Source organism: Heterodontus francisci, chromosome 1 (assembly GCF_036365525.1).
Source record: "Heterodontus francisci isolate sHetFra1 chromosome 1, sHetFra1.hap1, whole genome shotgun sequence".
Classification (NCBI taxonomy): domain Eukaryota; kingdom Metazoa; phylum Chordata; class Chondrichthyes; order Heterodontiformes; family Heterodontidae; genus Heterodontus; species Heterodontus francisci.
The window spans coordinates 60065867-60088077 of record NC_090371.1 but is presented as its reverse complement, the minus strand read 5'-3'; the positions used below and the strand labels follow the sequence as shown (position 1 = coordinate 60088077).

General features: G+C 48.9%; 1 protein-coding gene across 7 annotated transcripts in view; it reads right to left on the bottom strand.

The window, feature by feature from the left end:
- The window catches only part of znf532 (zinc finger protein 532), a 259899-nt gene that overhangs the window by 48246 nt on the left and 189442 nt on the right, over nt 1–22211 (bottom strand). For all 7 annotated transcript variants that reach the window (XM_068031104.1, XM_068031094.1, XM_068031142.1 and 4 more), the window contains 2 exons: nt 21090–21252; nt 19061–19339 (listed from right to left, as the gene is read on the bottom strand). In XM_068031104.1, the coding sequence (XP_067887205.1) occupies nt 19061–19339; nt 21090–21252 (442 nt within the window). The remainder of the gene's footprint in view (nt 1–19060; nt 19340–21089; nt 21253–22211) is intronic.

The following is a 22211-nucleotide window of genomic DNA, read 5'->3' as shown; positions in this document are numbered from 1 at the left end:
AGGTGGGGCACAGGCTCTGACCAGTTTCTACCTAAAATGGCAATCAGAATCCTATGACATAAATCCCCTGAATCAGGGTAGGTGCTTTAGACATCTGGCGATTGGCTCCTTTCAAAATGGGGCTGGCTGCACCGTCGGTATTGACACGGTGACAAGGTTATTGACTCCATTTTCAGGCCATTACTACCCCATTAATGCTAGACAAGGACATTCAAAATTAGCCTCTTTGTGTAAATAACTTCCTGACATCAGTCCTGAATTAACTTTCCGTTAGTTTGACCCCGAGTCCCCTTTGTCATACTGTCAATTTAATATGAAGTAATTTTCTGGGTCTATCTTTTCCATATCACTTACACCATCTATAAGGCCAGACTTAAATAAAAACAAGAAATGCTGGAACTACTCAGCAGGTCTGGCAACATTTGTGCAGCGAGAAGCAGAATTAACGTTTCAGGTCAGTGACCCTTCATCAGAGTGACGAAGGTTAGAAATGTGATAGGTTTTAAGCAAATAAAGCGGGGGTGGGGCAAGAGATCACAAATGTAAAGGTGTTGTTAGGACAGGGTCACAGAAACTGACTAGAAGATCATGGAGCAAAGGCAAACGGTATGTTAATGACGTGTTGAAAGACAAAGCATTAGCGCAGAGAGGGTGTTAACGGACAGAAAATTGAACAGCCCTAGCCCAAAGCACAAACTTGAAAAAGACAGTGGGCAGGCACATGGTAATAAAAATAAATGATGAAACAAACTAAAATAAAATAAAAAGAAAAAAGAAAAATGAAGAAAAAATAAAAAAAATAACTGAATATATAAGGCCAAACTTGTTGGCTTTCTGCCCTCATCAAATACCTACCCAGTTGTCTCCTTCTTGCTAGCTCTTGCTCGGCTTCATAAGCCTTCTTGTAATCCTCCTTCTCTATGACTGTGTCTTTGGTCTCCCCATCTTAACCCTCTCCATTCTCTCTTTCTCCCCCAACACCCCTCTCCTACCTGGTGTCCACTGTTTCGTCATAAGAACATAAGAAATAGCAGCAGGAGTAGACCATAAGGCCCATCGAGCCTGCTCCGCCATTCAATATGATCACAGCTGATCTTGGGCTTCAACTCCACTTTCCTGCTTGCTCCCCATATCCCTTCATTCCCGGAGAGACCAATAATCTGTCTATCTCAGCCTTCAATATATTCAATGACGGCACATCCACAACACTCTCGGGTAAACAATCCCAAAGATTCACAACCCTTTGAGTGAAGAAATTTCGCCTCAGCTCAGTCCGAAATTATCGCCCCCTGATCCTGAAACTGTGCCCCCTTGTTTCAGGTTCCCCAGCCTGGAGAAACGACGTCTCAGCAGCGGAGATTTCGCTAGTGCTGGCGCCGCCTTTAAAATGCTGCCAGCCCTGCTTACACTGCTGTTTCACTTACTGACTGTGCTGCTGCTTTGCCTTTGCTGCTGCGAACCCCTTGCCTCGTGTCCCTGTGCTACTGTACTGCTGACCCCCTGCCTGGAGTCCCTCTGCTACTGTATTACTGATCCCCTGCCTGGGGTCCCTCTGCTGCTGACTCACAGCCTGGGATCGCTGTGCTGCTGTACTGCTGATCCCCTGCCAGGAGTCCCTCTGCTACTGTATTACTGATCCCCTGCCTGGGGTCCCTCTGCTACTGTACTGCTGACCCCCTGCCTGGGGTCCCTCTGCTACTGTACTGCTGACCCCATGCCTGGGGTCCCTCTACTACTGTACTGCTGACCCCATGCCTGGGGTCCCTCTACTACTGTACTGCTGACCCCCAGCCTGGGGTCCCTCTACTACTGTACTGCTGACCCCCAGCCTGTGGTCCCTGTGCTGCTGACTCCCAGCCTGGGGTCCCTCTGCTACTGTACTGCTGACCCCCTGCCTGGGGTCCCTCTGCTATTGTACTGCTGACCCCCTGCCTGGAGTCCCTCTGCAACTGTACTGCTGACCAACTGCCTGGAGTCCCTCTGCTGCTGTACTGCTGACCCCATGCCTGGGGTCCCTCTACTACTGTACTGCTGACACCCTGCCTGGGGTCCCTCTGCTACTGTACTGCTGACCCCATGCCTGGGGTCCCTCTACTACTGTAATGCTGACCCCCTGCCTGGGGTCCCTCTGCTACTGTACTGCTGACCCCATGCCTGGGGTCCCTCTACTACTGTACTGCTGACCCCCTGCCTGGGGTCCCTCTGCTACTGTACTGCTGACCCCCTGCCTGGGGTCCCTCTGCTACTGTACTGCTGACCCCCTGCCTGGGGTCCCTCTGCAACTGTACTGCTGACCCCATGCGCCTGGGGTCCCTCTACTACTGTACTGCTGACCCCCGTGTCTGGGGTTCCTATACTACTGTACTGCTGACCCCCTGCCTGCGGTCCCTGTGCTGCTGACTCCCAGCCTGGGGTCCCTCTGCTACTGTACTGCTGACCCCCTGCCTGGGGTCCCTCTGCTACTGTACTGCTGACCCGCTGCCTGGAGTCCCTCTGCTACTGTACTGCTGACCCCCTGCCTGGGGTCCCTCTGCTACTGTACTGCTGACCCCCTACCTGGGGTCCCTCTGCTACTGTACCGCTGACCAACTGCCTGGAGTCCCTCTGCTACCGTACTGCTGACCACCTGCCTGGGGTCCCTCTGCTACTGTACTGCTGACCCCCTGCCTGGGGTCCCTCTGCTACTGTACTGCTGACCCCATGCCTGGGGTCCCTCTGCTACTGTACTGCTGACCCCATGCCTGGGGTCCCTCTGCTACTGTACTGCTGACTCCCTGCCTCGGGTCCCTCTGCTACTGTACTGCTGACCCCATGCCTGGGGTCCCTCTGCTACTGTCCTGCTGACCCCATGCCTGGGGTCCCTGTGCTACTGTACTGCTGACCCCCTGCCTGGAGTCCCTCTGCTACTGTACTGCTGACCCCCTGCCTGGGGTCCCTGTGCTACTGACCCCCTGCCTGGGGTCCCTCTGCTACAGTACGACTGACCCCCTACCTGGGGTCCCTCTGCTGCTGTACTGCTGACCCCCTGCCTGGGGTCCCTCTGCTGCTATACTGCTGACGCCCTGCCTGGAGTCCCTCTGCTGCTATACTGCTGATCCCCTGCCTGGGGTCCCTCTGGGGCAATACTGCTGACCCCCTGCCTGGAGTCCCTCTGCTACTGTACTGCTGATCCTCTGCCTGGGGTCCCTCTGCTACTGTACTGCTGACTCCCTGCCTGGGGTCCCTCTGCTACTGTACTGCTGACTCCCTGCCTGGGGTCCCTCTGCTACTGTACTGCTGACCCCCTGGCTGGAGTCCCTCTGCTACTGTACTGCTGATCCCCTGGCTGGAGTCCCTCTGCTACTGTACTGCTGATCCCCTGCCTGGGGTCCCTCTGCTACTGTACTGCTGACACCCTGCCTGGGGTCCCTGTGCTGCTGACTCCCAGCCTGGGGTCCCTCTGCTACTGTACTGCTGACCCCATGCCTGGGGTCCCTCTGCTACTGTACTGTTGACCCCCTGCCTGGAGTCCCTCTGCTACTGTACTACTGACCCATGCCTGGGGTCCCTCTGCTGCTGTACTGCTGACCCCCTGCCTGGGGTCCCTCTGCTGCTATACTGCTGACCCCCCTGCCTAGGTGTCCCTCTGCTGCTGTACTGCTGACCCCCTGCCTGGGGTCCCTCTGCTACTGTTCTGCTGATCCCCTGCCTAGGTGTCCCTCTGCTACTGTACTGCTGACCCCCTGCCTGGAGTCCCTCTGCTGCTGTACTGCTGACCCCCTGCCTGGAGTCCCTCTGCTGCTGTACTGCTGACTCCCTGCTTGGAATACCTCTGCTTCTGTACTGCTGACTCCCTGCTTGGAATCCCTCTGCTGCTGTACTGCTGATCCCCTGCCTGGGGTCCCTCTGCTGCTATACTGCTGATCCCCTGCCTGGGGTCCCTCTGCTACTGTACTGCTGACTCCCTGCCTGGAGTCCCTCTGCTGCTATACTGCTGATCCCCTGCCTGGGGTCCCTCTGCTACTGTACTGCTGACCCCCTGCCTGGAGTCCCTCTGCTGCTATACTGCTGATCCCCTGCCTGGGGTCCCTCTGCTACTGTACTGCTGATCCCCTGCCCAGAGTCCCTCTGCTGCTGTACTGCTGATCCCCTGCCGAGAGTCCCTCTGCTGCTATACTGCTGACCCCCTGCCTGGGGTCCCTCTGCTACTGTACTGCTGACCCCCTGCCTGGGGTCCCTCTGATACTGTACTGCTGACCCCCTGGCTGTAGTCCCTCTGCTACTGTACTGCTGATCCCCTGGCTGGAGTCCCTCTGCTACTGTACTGCTGATCCCCTGCCTGGGGTCCCTCTGCTACTGTACTGCTGACACCCTGCCTGCGGTCCCTGTGCTGCTGACTCCCAGCCTGGGGTCCCTCTGCTACTGTACTGCTGACCCCATGCCTGGGGTCCCTCTGCTACTGTACTGTTGACCCCCTGCCTGGAGTCCCTCTGCTACTGTACTGCTGACCCCCTGCCTGGAGTCCCTCTGCTACTGTACTGCTGATCCATGCCTGGGGTCCCTCTGCTGCTGTACTGCTGACCCCCTGCCTGGGGCCCCTCTGCTGCTGTACTGCTGACCCCCTGCCTGGGGTCCCTCTGCTGCTATACTGCTGACCCCCCTGCCTAGGTGTCCCTCTGCTGCTGTACTGCTGACCCCCTGCCTCGAGTCCCTTCTGCTGCTATACTGCTGACCCCCTGCCTGGGGTCCCTCTGCTACTGTACTGCTGATCCCCTGCCTGGGTGTCCCTCTGCTACTGTACTGCTGATCCCCTGCTCAGATTCCCTCTGCTGCAATACTGCTGATCCCCTGCCTAGAGTCCCTCTGCTACTGTACTGCTGACCCCCTGCCTGGAGTCCCTCTGCTTCTGTACTGCTGACTCCCTGCTTGGAGTCCCTCTGCTGCTATACTGCTGACTCCCTGCCTGGAGTCCCTCTGCTGCTATACTGCTGATCCCCTGCCTGGGGTCCCTCTGCTACTGTACTGCTGACCCCCTGCTTGGAATCCCTCTGCTTCTGTACTGCTGACTCCCTGCTTGGAATCCCTCTGCTTCTGTACTGCTGACTCCCTGCTTGGAATCCCTCTGCTGCTGTACTGCTGATTCCCTGCCTAGAGTCCCTCTGCTACTGTACTGCTGACCCACTGCCTGGAGTCCCTCTGCTGCTGTACTGCTGACTCCCTGCTTGGAATCCCTCTGCTTCTGTACTGCTGACTCCCTGCTTGGAATCCCTCTGCTGCTGTACTGCTGACTCCCTGCCTGGAGTCCCTCTGCTGCTATACTGCTGATCCCCTGCCTGGGGTCCCTCTGCTACTGTACTGCTGACCCCCTACCTGGAGTCCCTCTGCTGCTATACTGCTGATCCCCTGCTCAGAGTCCCTCTGCTGCAATACTGCTGATCCCCTGGCTTGAGTCCCTCTGCTGATGTACTGCTGATCCCCTGCCTAGAGTCCTTCTGCTGCTATACTGCTGATCCCCTGCCTAGAGTCCCTCTGCTACAGTACTGCTGACCCCCTGTCTGGAGTCCCTCTGCTGCTGTACTGCTGATCCCCTGCCTGGAGTCCCTCTGCTTCTGTACTGCTGACTCCCTGCTTGGAATCCCTCTGCTGCTGTACTGCTGACCCCCTGCCTGGAGTCTCTCTGCTGCTGTACTGCTGACCCCCTGCCTGGAGTCCCTCTTCTGCTGTACTGCTGACTCCCTGCCTGGAGTCCCTCTTCTGCTGTACTGCTGACTCCCTGCCTGGAGTCCCTCTGCTGCTGTACTGCTGACCCCCTGCCTGGAGTCCCTCTGCTGCTGTACTGCTGACTCCCTGCTTGGAGTCCCTCTGCTGTTGTACTGCTGACCCCCTGCCTCGAGTCCCTTCTGCTGCTATACTGCTGACCCCCTGCCTGGGGTCCCTCTGCTACTGTACTGCTGATCCCCTGCCTAGGTGTCCCTCTGCTACTGTACTGCTGATCCCCTGCTCAGATTCCCTCTGCTGCAATACTGCTGATCCCCTGCCTAGAGTCCCTCTGCTACTGTACTGCTGACTCCCTGCTTGGAGTCCCTCTGCTGCTATACTGCTGACTCCCTGCCTGGAGTCCCTCTGCTGCTATACTGCTGATCCCCTGCCTGGGGTCCCTCTGCTACTGTACTGCTGACCCCCTGCTTGGAATCCCTCTGCTTCTGTACTGCTGACTCCCTGCTTGGAATCCCTCTGCTTCTGTACTGCTGACTCCCTGCTTGGAATCCCTCTGCTGCTGTACTGCTGATTCCCTGCCTAGAGTCCCTCTGCTACTGTACTGCTGACCCACTGCCTGGAGTCCCTCTGCTGCTGTACTGCTGACTCCCTGCTTGGAATCCCTCTGCTTCTGTACTGCTGACTCCCTGCTTGGAATCCCTCTGCTGCTGTACTGCTGACTCCCTGCCTGGAATCCCTCTGCTGCTATACTGCTGATCCCCTGCCTGGGGTCCCTCTGCTACTGTACTGCTGACCCCCTACCTGGAGTCCCTCTGCTGCTATACTGCTGATCCCCTGCTCAGAGTCCCTCTGCTGCAATACTGCTGATCCCCTGGCTTGAGTCCCTCTGCTGATGTACTGCTGATCCCCTGCCTAGAGTCCTTCTGCTGCTATACTGCTGATCCCCTGCCTAGAGTCCCTCTGCTACTGTACTGCTGACCCCCTGTCTGGAGTCCCTCTGCTGCTGTACTGCTGATCCCCTGCCTGGAGTCCCTCTGCTTCTGTACTGCTGACTCCCTGCTTGGAATCCCTCTGCTGCTGTACTGCTGACCCCCTGCCTGGAGTCTCTCTGCTGCTGTACTGCTGACCCCCTGCCTGGAGTCCCTCTTCTGCTGTACTGCTGACTCCCTGCCTGGAGTCCCTCTTCTGCTGTACTGCTGACTCCCTGCCTGGAGTCCCTCTGCTGCTGTACTGCTGATCCCCTGCCTGGAGTCCCTCTGCTGCTGTACTGCTGACTCCCTGCTTGGAGTCCCTCTGCTGTTGTACTGCTGACCAAGTCCTCAAAAGGCCAGGAGTTCTCCAGAAGCCAAGAGGGACCATGTCAGGTGCAAGACACTGGGTAGCCCCAGGGATTAGCAATGGCTCCCTGGGGATTTGCCTCCAGACTGCCAGGGAAAGGCAGGAGCAATGCAAGAATGGCAAGCAATGACAAGATGAGGTCATCCCGCCTAACCAAGCAAATTTGGATGGAGATAGTTCAGGTGGTCAGCAGCCGTGGAGTGAACCCCCGGATGTGCATAGAGTGCCGCAAGAGGGTCAACGACCTCCTGCGTTCGGCCAAGTTGACTGCTCCATATGTCTCTCCTCTTTAGGGATTGCAAGTGGCTATGCAGCAAGAAGCGGAACATGGGGAGGGAGGTACCTCAACGGCACTGGCAGAGGGGGTTAGGCATCACCTCATCCTGAAAGATGCATAATTGCATCTCAGCCACAGGCCACCTTCTTTCGCAGATCACCCCCATTAACTGCCCTGAGAGCGGATGGGAGCATGAACTATATGTGATACCCCAGTAGGGAATGAGGAGCTTGCTTTTATTTATTTCAAAGATGTGGGCGTCGCCGACAAGGCCAGCATTTGTTGCCCATCTCTAATTGCCCTTGAACTGAGTGACTTGCTAGTCCATTTTAGAGGGCAGTTAAGAGACAACCACATTGCTGTGGGTCTGGAGTCACATATAGGCCAGACTTGGTAAGGATGTCAGATTTCCTTCCCTAAAAGGACATTAGTGAACCAGATGGGTTTTTACGACAATCGATGATAGTTGATGATTAGACTAGCACTCAAATTCTGTTTTTTAAAAACTCATTAATTGAATTTAAATTCCACCAGCTGCCATGGTGGGATTTGAACCCGTGTCCCCAAGGCATTACCCTGGGCTCAGTGACATTACCACTATGCCACCATCTCCCCTCACACGAGCAGAACTGTCATGTTGATCTCTTTGCAAAGTATGACTATCTCCCTCTTTCCACTTGCAGGACAAGAGGGCCCATAACAGGAGAGACACATCCCAAACCTTCGGCCTCTCTCCACAGGGGAATCAGTGGGTTCCCAGGGCACTGCTCCATATCAAATGGAGATACTGAAGTCTCTGTGCAAGACAGTTTAGTTTAGAGATACAGCACTGAAACAGGCCCTTCGGCCCACCGAGTCCGTGCCGACCATCAACTTCAATTCTGGGTACTGCCTGTGTGGAGTTTGCAAGTTCTCCCTGTGTCTGCGTGGGTTTCTCCGGGTGCTCCGGTTTCCTCCCACATGCCAAAGACTTGCAGGTTGATAGGTTAATCGGCCATTATAAATTGTCCCTAGTATCGGTAGGTGGTAGGGAAATACAGGTGGGGATGTGGTAGGAATATGGGATTAGTGTAGGATTAGTATAAATGGGTGGTTGATGGTCGGTACAGACTCGGTGGGCCGAAGGGCCTGTTTCAGTGCTGTATCTCTAAAACTAAAAAACTAAAAAAACAGTGAGGATTGTATTCCATCGACATACAGTTCACTTCAGGAGACCTACAAAATGCATAGTTGCATGACGAGGTCTGCATAACTTAACCCAAACACGCCTGTGTTCTCTCATGCAGGTTGGTACCGCAGGACACTCCAGCAGAAGGCGGAAAGCCCTCAACATCTGAGGAGGAACCGCAGTCAGAGGAAGCACTGTCCCATGACTCTCCTGCACCTTCCACCAGCGCAGATACTTTCAGCATCACAAACTGGTGAGAGCACTGCACGTGTGCACAAGCAGCTGGCTGAGGCTGAGAAAGCTGAGGCCTCTGACAGTCGGAAGACTGTGGGTAGCTAGGCCCATGCTGAGCCACAGGCTGATGAAGAGCCTATGACACCGACAGCACAGGGTATGCTGGAGTTGTAGAGAGAGCTAAGGCAATGTCTGGTGGAGATGCCAGAGGCCATGCGCAGCCATGGTTCACTAATGTCCTTTAGGGAAGGAAATCTGATGTCCTTACCTGGTCTGGCCTACATGTGACTCCAGACCCACAGCAATGTGGTTGACTCTTACATGCCCTTTGAAATGGCCTAGCAAGCCACTCAGTTGTATTAAACCACTACAATGTGTAAGAAAAGGAATGAAACTGGACTGACCACCCAGCATTGATCCAGGTACTGGAAACTACAACAGCAAACCCAGCCCTGTCCACCCTGCAAAGTCCTCCTTACGAACATCTGGGGGCTTGTGCCAAAGTTGGGAGAGCTGTCCCACAGACTAGTCAAGCAACAGCCTGACATAGTCATATTCACGGAATCATACCTGACAGACAACGTCCCAGACTCTGCCATCACCATCCCCGGGTATGACCTGTCCCACCGGCAGGACAGACCCACCAGAGGTGGTGGCACAGTGGTATACAGTAGGGAGGGAGTTGCCCTGGGAGTCCTCAACATTGACTCTGGACCCCATGAGGTCTCATGGCATCAGATCAAGCATGGACAAGGAAACCTCCCGTTCATTACCATCTACCGCCCTCCCTCAGCTGATGAGTCAGTACTCCTCCATGTTGAGCAGCACTTGGAGGAAGCACTGAGGGTGGCTCGGTAGCACCACTACACACAGAGCTGGCCCAGTCCTGAAGGATATACCTGCTAGATTGTTCCCTCACCACCTGCCACATACCCAAACAAGAGGGGAAAACATAGAACAAAGAACAAAGATAATTACAGCACAGGAACAGGCCCTTCGGCCCTCCAAGCCTGCGCCGATCCAGATCACCTCTCTAAACATGTCGCCTATTTTCTAAGGTTCTGTATCTCTTTTCTTCCTGCCCATTCATGTATCTGTCTAGATACATCTTAAAAGACTCCATCGTGCCCGCATCTACCACCTCCGCTGGCAATGCGTTCCAGGTGCCCACCACCCTCTGCGTAAAGAACTTTCCACGCATATCCCCCCTAAACATTTCCCCTTTCACTTTGAACTCGTGTCCTCTAGTAATTGAAACCCCCACTCTGGGAAAAAGCCTCTTGCAATCCACCCTGTCTATACCTCTCATGATTTTGTCCACCTCAATCAGGTCCCCCCTCAACCTCCGTCTTTCTAATGAAAATAATCCTAATCTACTCAACCTCTCTTCATAGCTAGCGCCCTCCATACCAGGCAACATCCTGGTGAACCTCCTCTGCACCCTCTCCAAAGCATCCACATCCTTTTGACAATGTGGCAACCAGAACTGTACGCAGTATTCCAAATGTGGCCGAACCAAAGTCCTATACAAGTGTAACATGACCTGCCAACTCTTGTACTCAATGCCCCGTCCGATGAAGGAAAGCATGCCGTATGCCTTCTTGACCACTCTATTTACCTGCGTTGCCACCTTCAGGGAACAGTGGTCCTGAACACCCAAATCTCTCTGGACATCAATTTTCCCCAGGACTTTTCCATTTACTGTATAGTTCACTCTTGAATTGGATCTTCCAAAATGTATCACCTCGCATTTGCCCTGATTGAACTCCATCTGCCATTTCTCTGCCCAACTCTCTAATCTATCTATATTCTGCTGTATTCTCTGACAGTCCCCTTCACTATCTGCTACTCCACCAATCTTAGTGTCGTCTGCAAACTTGCTAATCAGTCCACCTATACTTTCCTCCAAATCATTAATGTATATCACCTTTCCTCCAAATCATTAATGTATATCACTTGATCTCGTCCTCACCAATCTGCCTGCCGCAGATGCATCTGTCCATGACAGTACTGGCAGGAGTGACGACCGCACAGTCCTTGTGGAGACTAAGTCCTGCCTTCACATTGAGGATACCCTCCTTCATGTTGTGTGGCACTATCACCGTGCTAAATGGGATATATTTCAAACAGATCTAGCAATGCAAAACCGGGCATCCATGAGGGGCTGTGGGCCATCAGCAGTAGCAGAATTGTACTCAACCACAATCTGTAACCTCATGACCCGGCATATCCCCCACTCTACTATTACCATCAGGCCAGGAGACCAATCCCGGTTCAATGAAGAGTGCAGGAGGGCATGTCAGGAGCAGCACCAGGCATACCTCAAAATGAGATGTCAACCTGGTGAAGCTACAACACAGGACTATCTGCATGCCAAACTGCGTAAGCAGCATGCAACAGACAGAGTGAAGCGATCCCATAACCAACGGATCAGACCTAAGCTCTGCAGTCCTGCCACATCCAGTCGTGAATGGTGGTGGACAATTAAACAACTACATGGAGGAGGTGGCTCCACAAATATCCCCATCCTCAATGATGGGGGAGCCCAGCACATCAGTGCGAAAGATAAGGCTCAAGCATTTGCAACAATCTTCAGCCAGAAGTGCTGACTTGATGATCCATCTCGGCCTCCTCCTGAAGTCCCCAGCATCACAGATGCCAGACTTCAGCCAATTCGATTCACTCCGCGTGATATCAAGAAACTATTGAAGGCACTGGATGCTGCAAAGGCTATGGGCCCTGACAATATTCCAGCAATAGTACTGAAGACCTGTGCTCCAGGACTTGCTGCGCCCCTAGCCAAGCTGTTCCAGTACAGCTACAACACTGACATCTACCCTGCAATGTGGAAAATTTCCCAGGTATGTCCTGCACACAAAAAGCAGGACAAGTCCAACCCGGCCAATTACCGACCCATCAGCCAACTCTCAATCGTCAGTAAAGTGATGGAAGGTGTCATCAACAGTGCCATCAAGCGACACTTGCTTAGCAATAACCTGCTCAGTGACGCTCAGTTTGGGTTCCGCCAGGGCCACTCAGCTCCTGACCTCATTACTGCCTGGGCTCAAACATGGACAAAAGAACTGAACTCAAGAGGTGAGGTGAGAACGACTGCCCTTGACATCAAGGAAGCATTTGACCGAGTATGGCATCAAGGAGCCCTAGCAAAACTGAGGTCAATGGGAATCAGGGGGAAAACCCTCCGCTGGCTGGAGTCATACCTAGTGCAAAGGAATATGGCTGTGGATGTTGGAGGTCAATCATCTCAGCTCCAGGACATCACTGCAGGAGTTCCTCAGGGTAGTGTCCTAGGCCCAACCATCTTCAGCGGCTTCATCAATGACCTTCCTTCAATCATAAGGTCAGAAGTGGGGATGTTTGCTGATGATTGCACAATGTTCAGCACCATTTGCGACCCCTCAGATACTGAAGCAGTCCGTGTAGAAATGCAGCAAGACCTGGACAATATCCAGGCTTGGGCTGATAAGTGGCAAGTAACATTCATGCCACACAAGTACCAGGCAATGACCATCTCCAACAAGAGAGAATCTAACCATCTCCCCTTGACATTCAATGGAATTACCATCGCTGAATCCCCCACTATCAACAACCTAGGGGCTACCATTGACCTGAAACTGAACTGGAGTAGCCATATAAATACCGTGGATACAAGAGCAGATCAGAGGCTAGGAATCCTGAGGCGAGTAACTCACCTTCGGACTCCCCAAAGCCTGTGCACCATCTACAAGGCACAAGTCAGGAGTGTGATGGAATACTCTCCACTTGCCTGGATGGGTGCAGCTCCAACAACACTCAAGAAACTCGACACCATCCGGGACAAAGCAGCCCTCTTGATTGGCACCCCATCTACAAACATTCACTCTCTCCACCACCGATGCACAGTGGCAGCAGTGTGTACCATCTACAAGATGCACTGCAGCAATGCACCAAGGCTCCTTAGACAGCACCTTCCAAACCCGCGACCTCTACCAACTAGAAGGACAAGGCAGCAAATACATGGGAACACCACCACCTGCAAATTCTCCTCCAAGTCACACACCATCCTGACTTAGACCTTTATTGCCGTTCCTTCACTGTCGCTGGGTCAAAATCCTGGAACTCCCTTCCTAACAGCACTGTGGGTGTACTTATGGACTGCAGCAGTTCAAGAAGGCAGCTCACCACCACCTTCTCAAGGGTAATTAGGGATGGGCAATAAATGCTGACCTGGCCAGCAATGCTCAAAAATCCCATGAATGAATTTTTAAAAAGAGTGAACGATGGAGGAGTCCATATATGCCATGACTGCTGCCATGTGTCAGGCATGTGAGTACATGGCTTCCTCCAACAAGAGGTTGGTGACCCTCATGGAGAGCCAGATTCCACAGATGCACGCTGACCTGCGTACCATCGCCTTGGCCATGAGCTCTACGCAGCAGTGGCAAGGTGAGAGAAAGACAAGATGCCTGGAGTCCTCCAGCTCGCCACCCTTCTCTGGTGAGCATGGAGGTTCAAGTGAGCCTTGAAAGGGAGGAGGGGGGAGCTGACCTCCATAGCTAGGGCTCCCCTCAGGGCACTCCAAGTGTGGACACTGGCACCTCAGCCCTCTGCCAGCGAGCCCAGCTCCAGCAGCCGCAATGCCTGAGCAGAGTCCTGGACCAGTGCAGGAAACCCTCAGGCTGCTGGGGCCCTTCCAGGCCTCAGGCAGCCAGAGGACAGCCACCAAAGTCATCACATGCCAAGGGGCAGTGTGATCAGCAGCCTGCCTCCAGCCCATTGCAAGCCTATTCACTAACATGCCGCTCAAGGAAGCAATAGACATTTGTGCTACGTCACTATAGCATGGCAATCTAGACACACTGCCATTTTCTGAGTCTGTATTCATTAAACTTATGAACTTAACAACTTGCACAGTTGAGTTCGGCTTTAATGACACCACATATGCCCAAATAGATGGTGTTGCCATGGGATCCCCTCTGGGCCCAGGTCTCGTTAACATTTCTGTAGGTTTCCACAAGAAATGCATTTTCTATGGAATGATCCCTAGATCCCCAACCTCCTATCCCTTGCGTATTTCCAATACGTAGATGATACATTTGCTATATTTGAATCTGCAGCTGCAGGTAAGAATTTGCTTACTCATCTTAATGTGCTCCATCCCGTGCTCAAATTCACCTTTGAAATGGAGCATGCTAATGAGCTCCCTTTCCTCAACATGCTCGTTGAGAAATCCGCTAATGGATTCTCTACTGCTGTCTACCGCAAGACTAGTTTCACTGGTCAATATATGCATTGGGATTCCTACAGCTCCACGCACTACAAGATTGGCCTTTTCGGCAATCTTGGAAATAGGGTCCAAGCCATTTTTCACCATGCAAGCTTGACTTTGAAATAGGGCGCATCAAAGCTATCCTGCAGGATAATGGCCACCCGAATCCAATCATTGTGCATCGCACATACTCACAAACTGGCCTAAGGCCACCACTTCCGGACCGGAAAAGTGCCCAGTCTACCTCAAATTACCCTGGAAGGCTAAGATATCTCAAAGATTTGAGAACAGGCGAAGCTAGCCATTTCACACTGCTACTATGCAGTAGCAACACAAGTAGTATTTTCCACTAACAGGATGCAGCTGTCAAGCCAAAAGATGTTCTGCCTACCACAAAAATGAGTAATGTGGTATATAAATTCCATTGCCGGTGCGATGCCAGGTAGATAGGCCATATGGCCCAACGACTTGCCAGATCATATCAAACAGCACGTCTCTTTAGCTGTTCACAATAGGCAGAGTACTGACCGTACTCAACCAGCCCATACTTGCAAAACTCAGAGCACAATGTCTAACGTTAGATGTGATTCCGTGATTGGAGAGCACATCAAGAAATAATGGGGGCTTGCAAAAAAGATACTGCAATAATAGTGACTGATTTAAATTTTAATCTTCACGTCGCTTGGACAAATTAAATTGGCAAAGGTAGCCTGAAGGATGAGTTCATAGAGTGTATTCGGGACAGTTTCTCAGAAGAATACATTCAGGAACCTACCAGTGACCAGACTATTTTGGACCTGGTAATGTGTACTGAGACAGCATAGTAAAGGATCCTCTAGGCAAGAGTGATCATAACATGATAGAATTTCACATTCAGTTTGAGGGTGAGAGATGTGAGTCCATAATTAGCGTCTTAAACTTAAATGAAGACAATTACAAGGGTACGAAGACAGAGTTGGCTAAAGTGGTCCGAAAAAATACGTTAGAATTAAGACAGTAGAGAAGCAGTGGCAGACATTTAAGGAGATATTTCATAATACTCAACAAAGATATATTCCATTGAGTGTGCTAAGAATTGCACTAACAACCAATTTATTATTATTGGGTTTGCAATGTGGTACACTTACGCTTGCTAGAAGCTACATATATTCATACGCAGGGACCTGTCCTCTGTAGGCAAAAGGAACATGTCCAGGCATTGTGCCTTTTTACATTAAACAAAAGCACGTGGGATAATAGTTCCGTGGTGCATTTTCCATGGTAATACCTTGACCATGGTTGACTTGCCAACCAATCAGCACCCTTTTCTCATGCAGTATAAATTATTGCTCCCTTTGAAATTTGGCATTCTTGCGTCTGTCCTGATGAGTGCAAGATGAAAAGCTTTGGCAGCATGTCTCTTTTTTCAGCAATACTCTAGTAAATTTGTCAAACACGATTTCCCTTTTACAAAACTGTGTTGACTCTTCCTGATTGTATTGTGATTTTCTAGATGGCCTGCTAGTACCTCTTTAATAATGGATTCTTGCATTTTCCCAATGACAGACATTGGGCTAACTGGTCTGTAGTTTGCAGCTTTCTGTCTCCCTCCTTTCTTGAACAGAGGTGTTACATTTGCAGTTTTCCAATCTGCTGGAACCTTTCCAGAATCTAGAGAATTTTGGAAGATTACAACCAATACATCCACTATATCTGCAGCCACTTCCTTTAAGACCCTAGGGTGCAGACCATCAGGTCCAGGGGACTTGTCAGCCATTAGCATTTCCATTACTTTTTCTCTAGTGACAGTGATATTTTAAGTTCCTCCCTCTCTTTTGCCTCTTGATTTTCTACTATTCTTGGGATGCCTTTGTATCTTCTGTTGTGAAGACAGATACAAAATACTTGTTCAAAGCCTCTGCTATTTCCTCATTTCCCAATATTAGTTCACCAGTCTCACCCTCAAAGGGACCAATGCTTACTTTAGCTACTCTTTTCCTTTTTAAATGTTTGTAGAAGCTTTTACTGTCTGTTTTCATATTTCATGCTAATACCAATCTCTCACATACCAATTTCACCCTTTTTTTTTTTAAAGTCATCCTTTGCTTGTTTCTAAAATTTTCCCAATCTTCTGTCCTACCACTAAGCTTCGCAGTATTGTACGCCTTTTCTTTCAAATTGATACCACCCTTAACTTCCTTAGTTAGCCAAGGATGGTGCTTCCTTCTGCTGGAGTCTTTCTTCCTCAATGGAATATATCTTTGTTGAGAGTTATGAAATATCTCCTTAAATGTCTGCCACTGCTTCTCTATTATCTTACCTTCTAATGTATTTTCTCAGTCCACTTTAGCCAACTCTGTCTTCATACCCTTGTAATTGCCTTTCTTTAAGTTTAAGACACTAGTTACCTACATTTCTCACCCTCAAACTGAATGTAAAATTCTATCATGTCACTCTTGCTTAGAGGATGAGGTCTTTAATTAATCCTGTCTCATTACACATTACCAAGTCCAAAATAGCCTGGTCCCTGGTAGGTTCCAGAATGTATTCTTCTAAGAAACTGTCCCGAATACACTCTATGAGCTCATCCTCCAGGCTACCTTTGCCAATTTAATTTGTTCAATCGATGTGAAGATTAAAATCAACCACGATTATTGCAGTAACTTTTTTGCAAGCCCCCATTATTTCTTGACGTATACTCTCTCCTACTTTGTAGCTACTGTTCGGGGTTTTACTTTAAACTACTCCCACCAGTGACTTGTTTACTTTGCTATTTCTTATCTCCACCCAAACTGATTCTATATCTTGAACTTCTGCACCAAGATCATTTCTCACTATTGTACTCTCATCCTTTATTAACAGATCTACCCCACCTCCTTTTCCTTTCCTCCTGTCGTTCCGAAATGTCAAATACCCTTGAATATTCAGGTCCAGCCATGGTCACCTTGCAACCATGTCTCCGTAATGGCTATCATATCATACTCATTTATTTCTATTTGTGCTATCAATTCATCCATCTTGTTACAAATGCTGCGAGCATTCAGATAAAAAGCCCTTAATTCTGTCTTATTTTTCCCTACTCTGACTTTATTTGTGGTGCACTCTTATGTTTGTACGCTCTGTTCCTTCCTGTCACACTCTTGTTTCCATAACCCGTACCATTACCTTGCGCTGTTTCCTTGTCCTTTCTCTTTAACTTTACAAATCTCCCCTCATGTGAACCCTCCCCCACTATTTAGTTTAAAACCCTCTCTACCACCTTGGTTATACGATTCGCCAGGACACTGGTCCCAGCCTGGTTCAGGTGAAGGCCATCCCAGTACTGGTGCCAGTGCCCCATGAATCAAAACCCATTTCTCCCACATCAATCTTTGAGCTACCTATTCAACTCTCTGATCTTATTCACTGTATGCCAATTTGCTCATGGCATAGATAGTAATCAGGTAGTAGGTAATCATACCTGCATAATTGGCTTTGTTTTAAGTTTAAGATGTTTGTTTTTGATTGGAGTATGGGGTTTTCAAACTTAATGTGGAATTCAATTATATTATGATCACTATTTGCCTGTGGACCTTTTACTATGGCATTACTAATTAACCCTGCCTCATTGCACAATGCTCGATCTAAAATAGCTTTATCCCCAGTTGGTTCCACAACATATTACTCCAGGAAACTGGTAAGAAAGCATTCTACAAACTCATCTTCCAGACCACCTTTGCCAATTTGATTGGCCCAGTCTATATGAAGATTAATATCTCCCTCAACAATTGCATTGCCTTTGTTACAATCTCCAATAATTTCTTGTTTAATGCTCTGTTCAATGGTATAACTACTGTTCAGGGGTCTATTCACTACTCCCACCAGAATTTTCTGACCCTTGCTATTCCTAATCTCGACCCATACTGATTCTACTTCCCAATTTTCTGAGCCAAGATCCTTTCTCACTCATGCCCTTTTTTCATCCTTTATTATCAGGGCTACTCCTCCTCCTTTTCCATTCTGCCTGACTTTTTGAAATATTGTGTATCCTGGAATATTTAGTTCCCAACCTTGGTCACCTTGTAACCATGTCTGTGCAATGGCAATTAGGTCTAAACCATTTATCTCTATTTGTGCCACTAGTTCATCTACCATATTGCAGATGCTCCGCACATTCAGATAGAGTGACTTCAATTTTACTTTTTTCCTACTATTTCCCGCATGGACCTTATCCTCTGATGCACTATTGCCTGTTAAACACTCTGTCCCTTCCTGTCACATTCATCTTGTCCTTACCCACATTGATATACTTTTCTATTGCCTCAACTTTTATCTTTGGATTTCTAAATCTCCCTTCACCCAAACCCTCCTCTCCCTGTGTTAGTTTAAAGTAATGTTTCCCTACCCTGACCGTAGTCCTTGCTAACATAAAAACATTCGAGACTTCTTGCTGCACGTGTAGCACAAGTTGTTGTTACATTTGTCAGTTTGGCGCAGAATTAGTCTAACACCGAACAGTCTAAAGACTACTGGAGTCATTTGGAGTGCTCCTTTTCTAATCAGAGAGCATCCAATCTCACTAGTGGTTGCTACAGATGGGGCTTACTGCTCAGAGTAAACCACTACGTGATTAGCTAACATGATGCTATTATTCTCTGAAATCATCAAGCATGATGAACATACTGACATAATCATTTACACAGCAGCATCTTTAACCACAGATATATTTTGGAGATTGAAATAACTACGCAGTACAGCTCGGAATACCATAATTTCATGTGTATACTTTTAATTTATAGAAACCAGAGATAAAGCACCTGTTCCTCTTCATTATGGCATGATATTATAAATGGCTCCCAAAAACAGCCATATAGAGATTACAGAAGCAAAACACTGCCGATGCTGGAAAACTGAACTAAGAACAGAAAATGCTGGAAACACTCAGCAGGTCTGGAGTATCTGTGGAGATAGAAACAGAGTTAATGTTTCAGGTCGATGACCCTTTGTCAGCATTTTCTGTTTTTATTTCGTATAGAGATTATTTATTCAATAATTTCTCCCTGTACATTGGATCTCAGAAATTATTGCACAATTCTCTCCCGTGTTACTTGGTTCATACCTTTCCATGGTCTTTTTTCATGTGAGAAATGTAGTCCTCTCGTTCAGGAAACCATTCCTCGCAGTCTTGACACATCCAACCAGGGTTATTTGCTTTTGACCGGCTCCCAGTTTTCCGCACAACCACTGAAGTTTTCTTCCCAAGCCGGTCAGTGCCATTAACAGCATTCCCGTCAGCTTTGTTCTGTCCCGCTGATGTAGTAACTGGCTTTGTGACCAATGGCTGCTGAGGCCCCAGGTTGGGAGGACCCTCAATGCTCTTGAGTGTGCCATGCATGGACTACAAAATGAAAGAGTGAGGGATTTAGATCATCACTATTACATTCGATCTGTTGGAATAAAGTTTTAAAGCAAAAGCAATTTAAAGTTAAAACATTTTAACATTCCTAGGGCTAAATTTTATTCTCCTGTCGCCATGATCCAGCGGCAGTGGGTGAAAAATATGACGGCCCGCACACGGGCCACGTGCCACCATGATCTAGTGTAGTGGCTCATTTCCAATCATGTGGCTGGGGCGGGCTCTGCAACCCCAGCAATGGCATCAGCTGCCTCTGCGCAGGCACTGGTGCCATTTTTAAAGGGCTGCCAGACCAGCAGAGAGAATAAAGTTCAACCCCAGAACCCCACCCCTCCCCCCCCACAACTACACTGTACATAAATGTGTGACTCATTCCCCCCTGCCCGAATACACAGAAAATAAATGGTAGCCCCAAGAACATTTAAACGGAATAGGTGACTCTCCCTGCCCCCAACTGCACAAAGTGCAGAGATCACCCCTTCACCCCCCCCATCACACTAGAAATGCAGAGTAGACCCCATTCCCCGTCCACCACCATCACCCCCCACAACAACACTAAAAATCCTAAGATCCACCCTTCCCCATCTCGGTGGTGTCAGCTTTCCATGAGTGCCGGCCGTCGCACGGAAGATCGCGGACAGCCAGTAAGATCACGGGAATAGTATGTTAATATATTCATTGCCTTTATTTCAATATTTAAAGTTGGGTCCTGTTGCCAAGTGACGGGGGTCTGCCACAGAGCCTTGCTGCTGCCAGGAAGATCGGGCCCAGCAATCCCAGTGTTGGGCTCCGTGGCAGGCTGTTGCACTGCGATCTTCCAGCCGCACCCCCCACCCCCGACATGGAGCCCAATGCCGGGAGCTCAACAAAATTCAGCCTCAATAGTGTGGTCACAACTACATGGAAAAAGACTGACCCCGTTTTTTTAAAAAAAAACTATCAATCTAGTACAGCGAATCACAATTCAAATGCAATTAACAAGTTCCAGTGAATGGTGACAAAGGGTGACAAATGGCAAGAGGCAGAGTGTCAGCCTTGACTCAGTGGAAGTGTTCTCATCCCCGAGTTATAAGCTTACGGGTTTTGGCCCCATTCCAGAGACTTGACCACATAATCCAGGCTGACACTTCAGTGCCGTACTGAGTGAGTGCTGTCCTGTCAGAGGTGCCGTCTTTTGGATTGGATGATAAACTGAGGCCTCCTTTGCCCTCTCAGGAAGATGTAAAAGATCCCATTGCATGATTTATGGAAGAATAAGAGGGTTCTACCAGTGCCTTGGCCAATATTTATCTTTCAGCCAACATCACTAAAGCAGATTATCTAGTCAGTACCACATTTCTGTGGGACCTTGCTGTGCACAAATTAACTGTTGTCTTTCTCTACATCACAACAGTGACTACACTTCTAAAGTAATTCATCTGCTGTAACAACACCACTATGCTACAATCCCTGTAAGTTCTTTCTTTCATCATCACTTTAATTTTAAACAGGAGCATGCTTAAAGTGCTGGTCAATGGAGAAACTGAGAAAGCCTTTGGAAGGGGCTGGACTAAGAACATCCATTAAGAGCATTCAGGCCTTCAGTAGCTCCAGAGATTCGATACTTCAAAGTACGCAGGACAGGGTTCTTAGCAATACTCCAAGAACTATTTGTACTTGTTTAAATAAGTAATTATTCAAAGTAATTAACCCATTTTCAACAACAAATATAACACAAATGAGTGGAATATACCTTAATGTGTTCTACCATGAGCTGTTTCTGTGCATACAGCAAAGCACAATCAGGGCACTTGAAGACAGAAACTTTCTGCTTTGCAACATGTTGATCAAAATGGCTGCACAGCAAGGTTTGCTGGGTAAACACTGTGTCACACATGGAGCATTTGTAGATTATTCTAAAAACAAGCAGGAAAATTAGCATGTACTTTAAAGCACTTTAAGACTTGGGGCAGTTATTTGCAACCATCCTGTGTCCACTTTTGTGAAAGCAGGAATTATTAAATATTTCGCTTGTTGCAGACTGGAAACAATATTTTATAGCCTGATCTGTTCCACTACATTCTTGAATTCTGTAGTGACACAGTTCTGCCTGCAAAAGCTATTGTAAAATGAGACTACACTGTAGGAGACTACACCTTTAAAATCCCATGATCTTAAACCATACAACAGCACTAAAGTGCACTGCATCGTTATTGAAGTTTTATTTATTCCCATCTACGACATTTACATGTAAATTTGATCTTTGGACAAACTACAGATGCAGCTCTTTCCAGCGATTTTGTGGGTAATTTAAGTCACTACAGTCCCAGATCACTGAAGCTCTGACAGAAGCAGAGTGCATATTTTAGTCTCAATAGTTAGAGTACTATACTCCAGCTCAGTTTCTTGGTTTCAATTTCTCAATATCTAATGAATATCTAATGAACTGTTTTCAGTTTACAATGGGATTATACATTGAAAGTTAGTTAAGCAAGATAGTGCCGGTCGAAAATACAGGAAATACAGCAAACCTGCCAGTCATTGATAAACGACAATTGGCTTTCCAAATTACAAGTGACTACGCTACAAAAATGCTTCATTAGCTGTGAAGTGCTTTGAGATGTTCTGAGGTCCTGACAACTATATATAAATGCAAGTTCTTCCTTTACTTTCCTAATGGAATTTATCAAGGAAAGGTTTCCATTTGAAAACAATTTGTTATCAGCTCTCTTAACGTAATTTCATTTATCAGTCAAGTAATAATGTTATGAAGGAAATATGCTGAAAAACATAGATCTCAATTCCTAACCATAAAACGAGTCTGGACTCTAAAGGTGTAGTCCCATCAGTGACAATTTTCAATACCATGCACCAC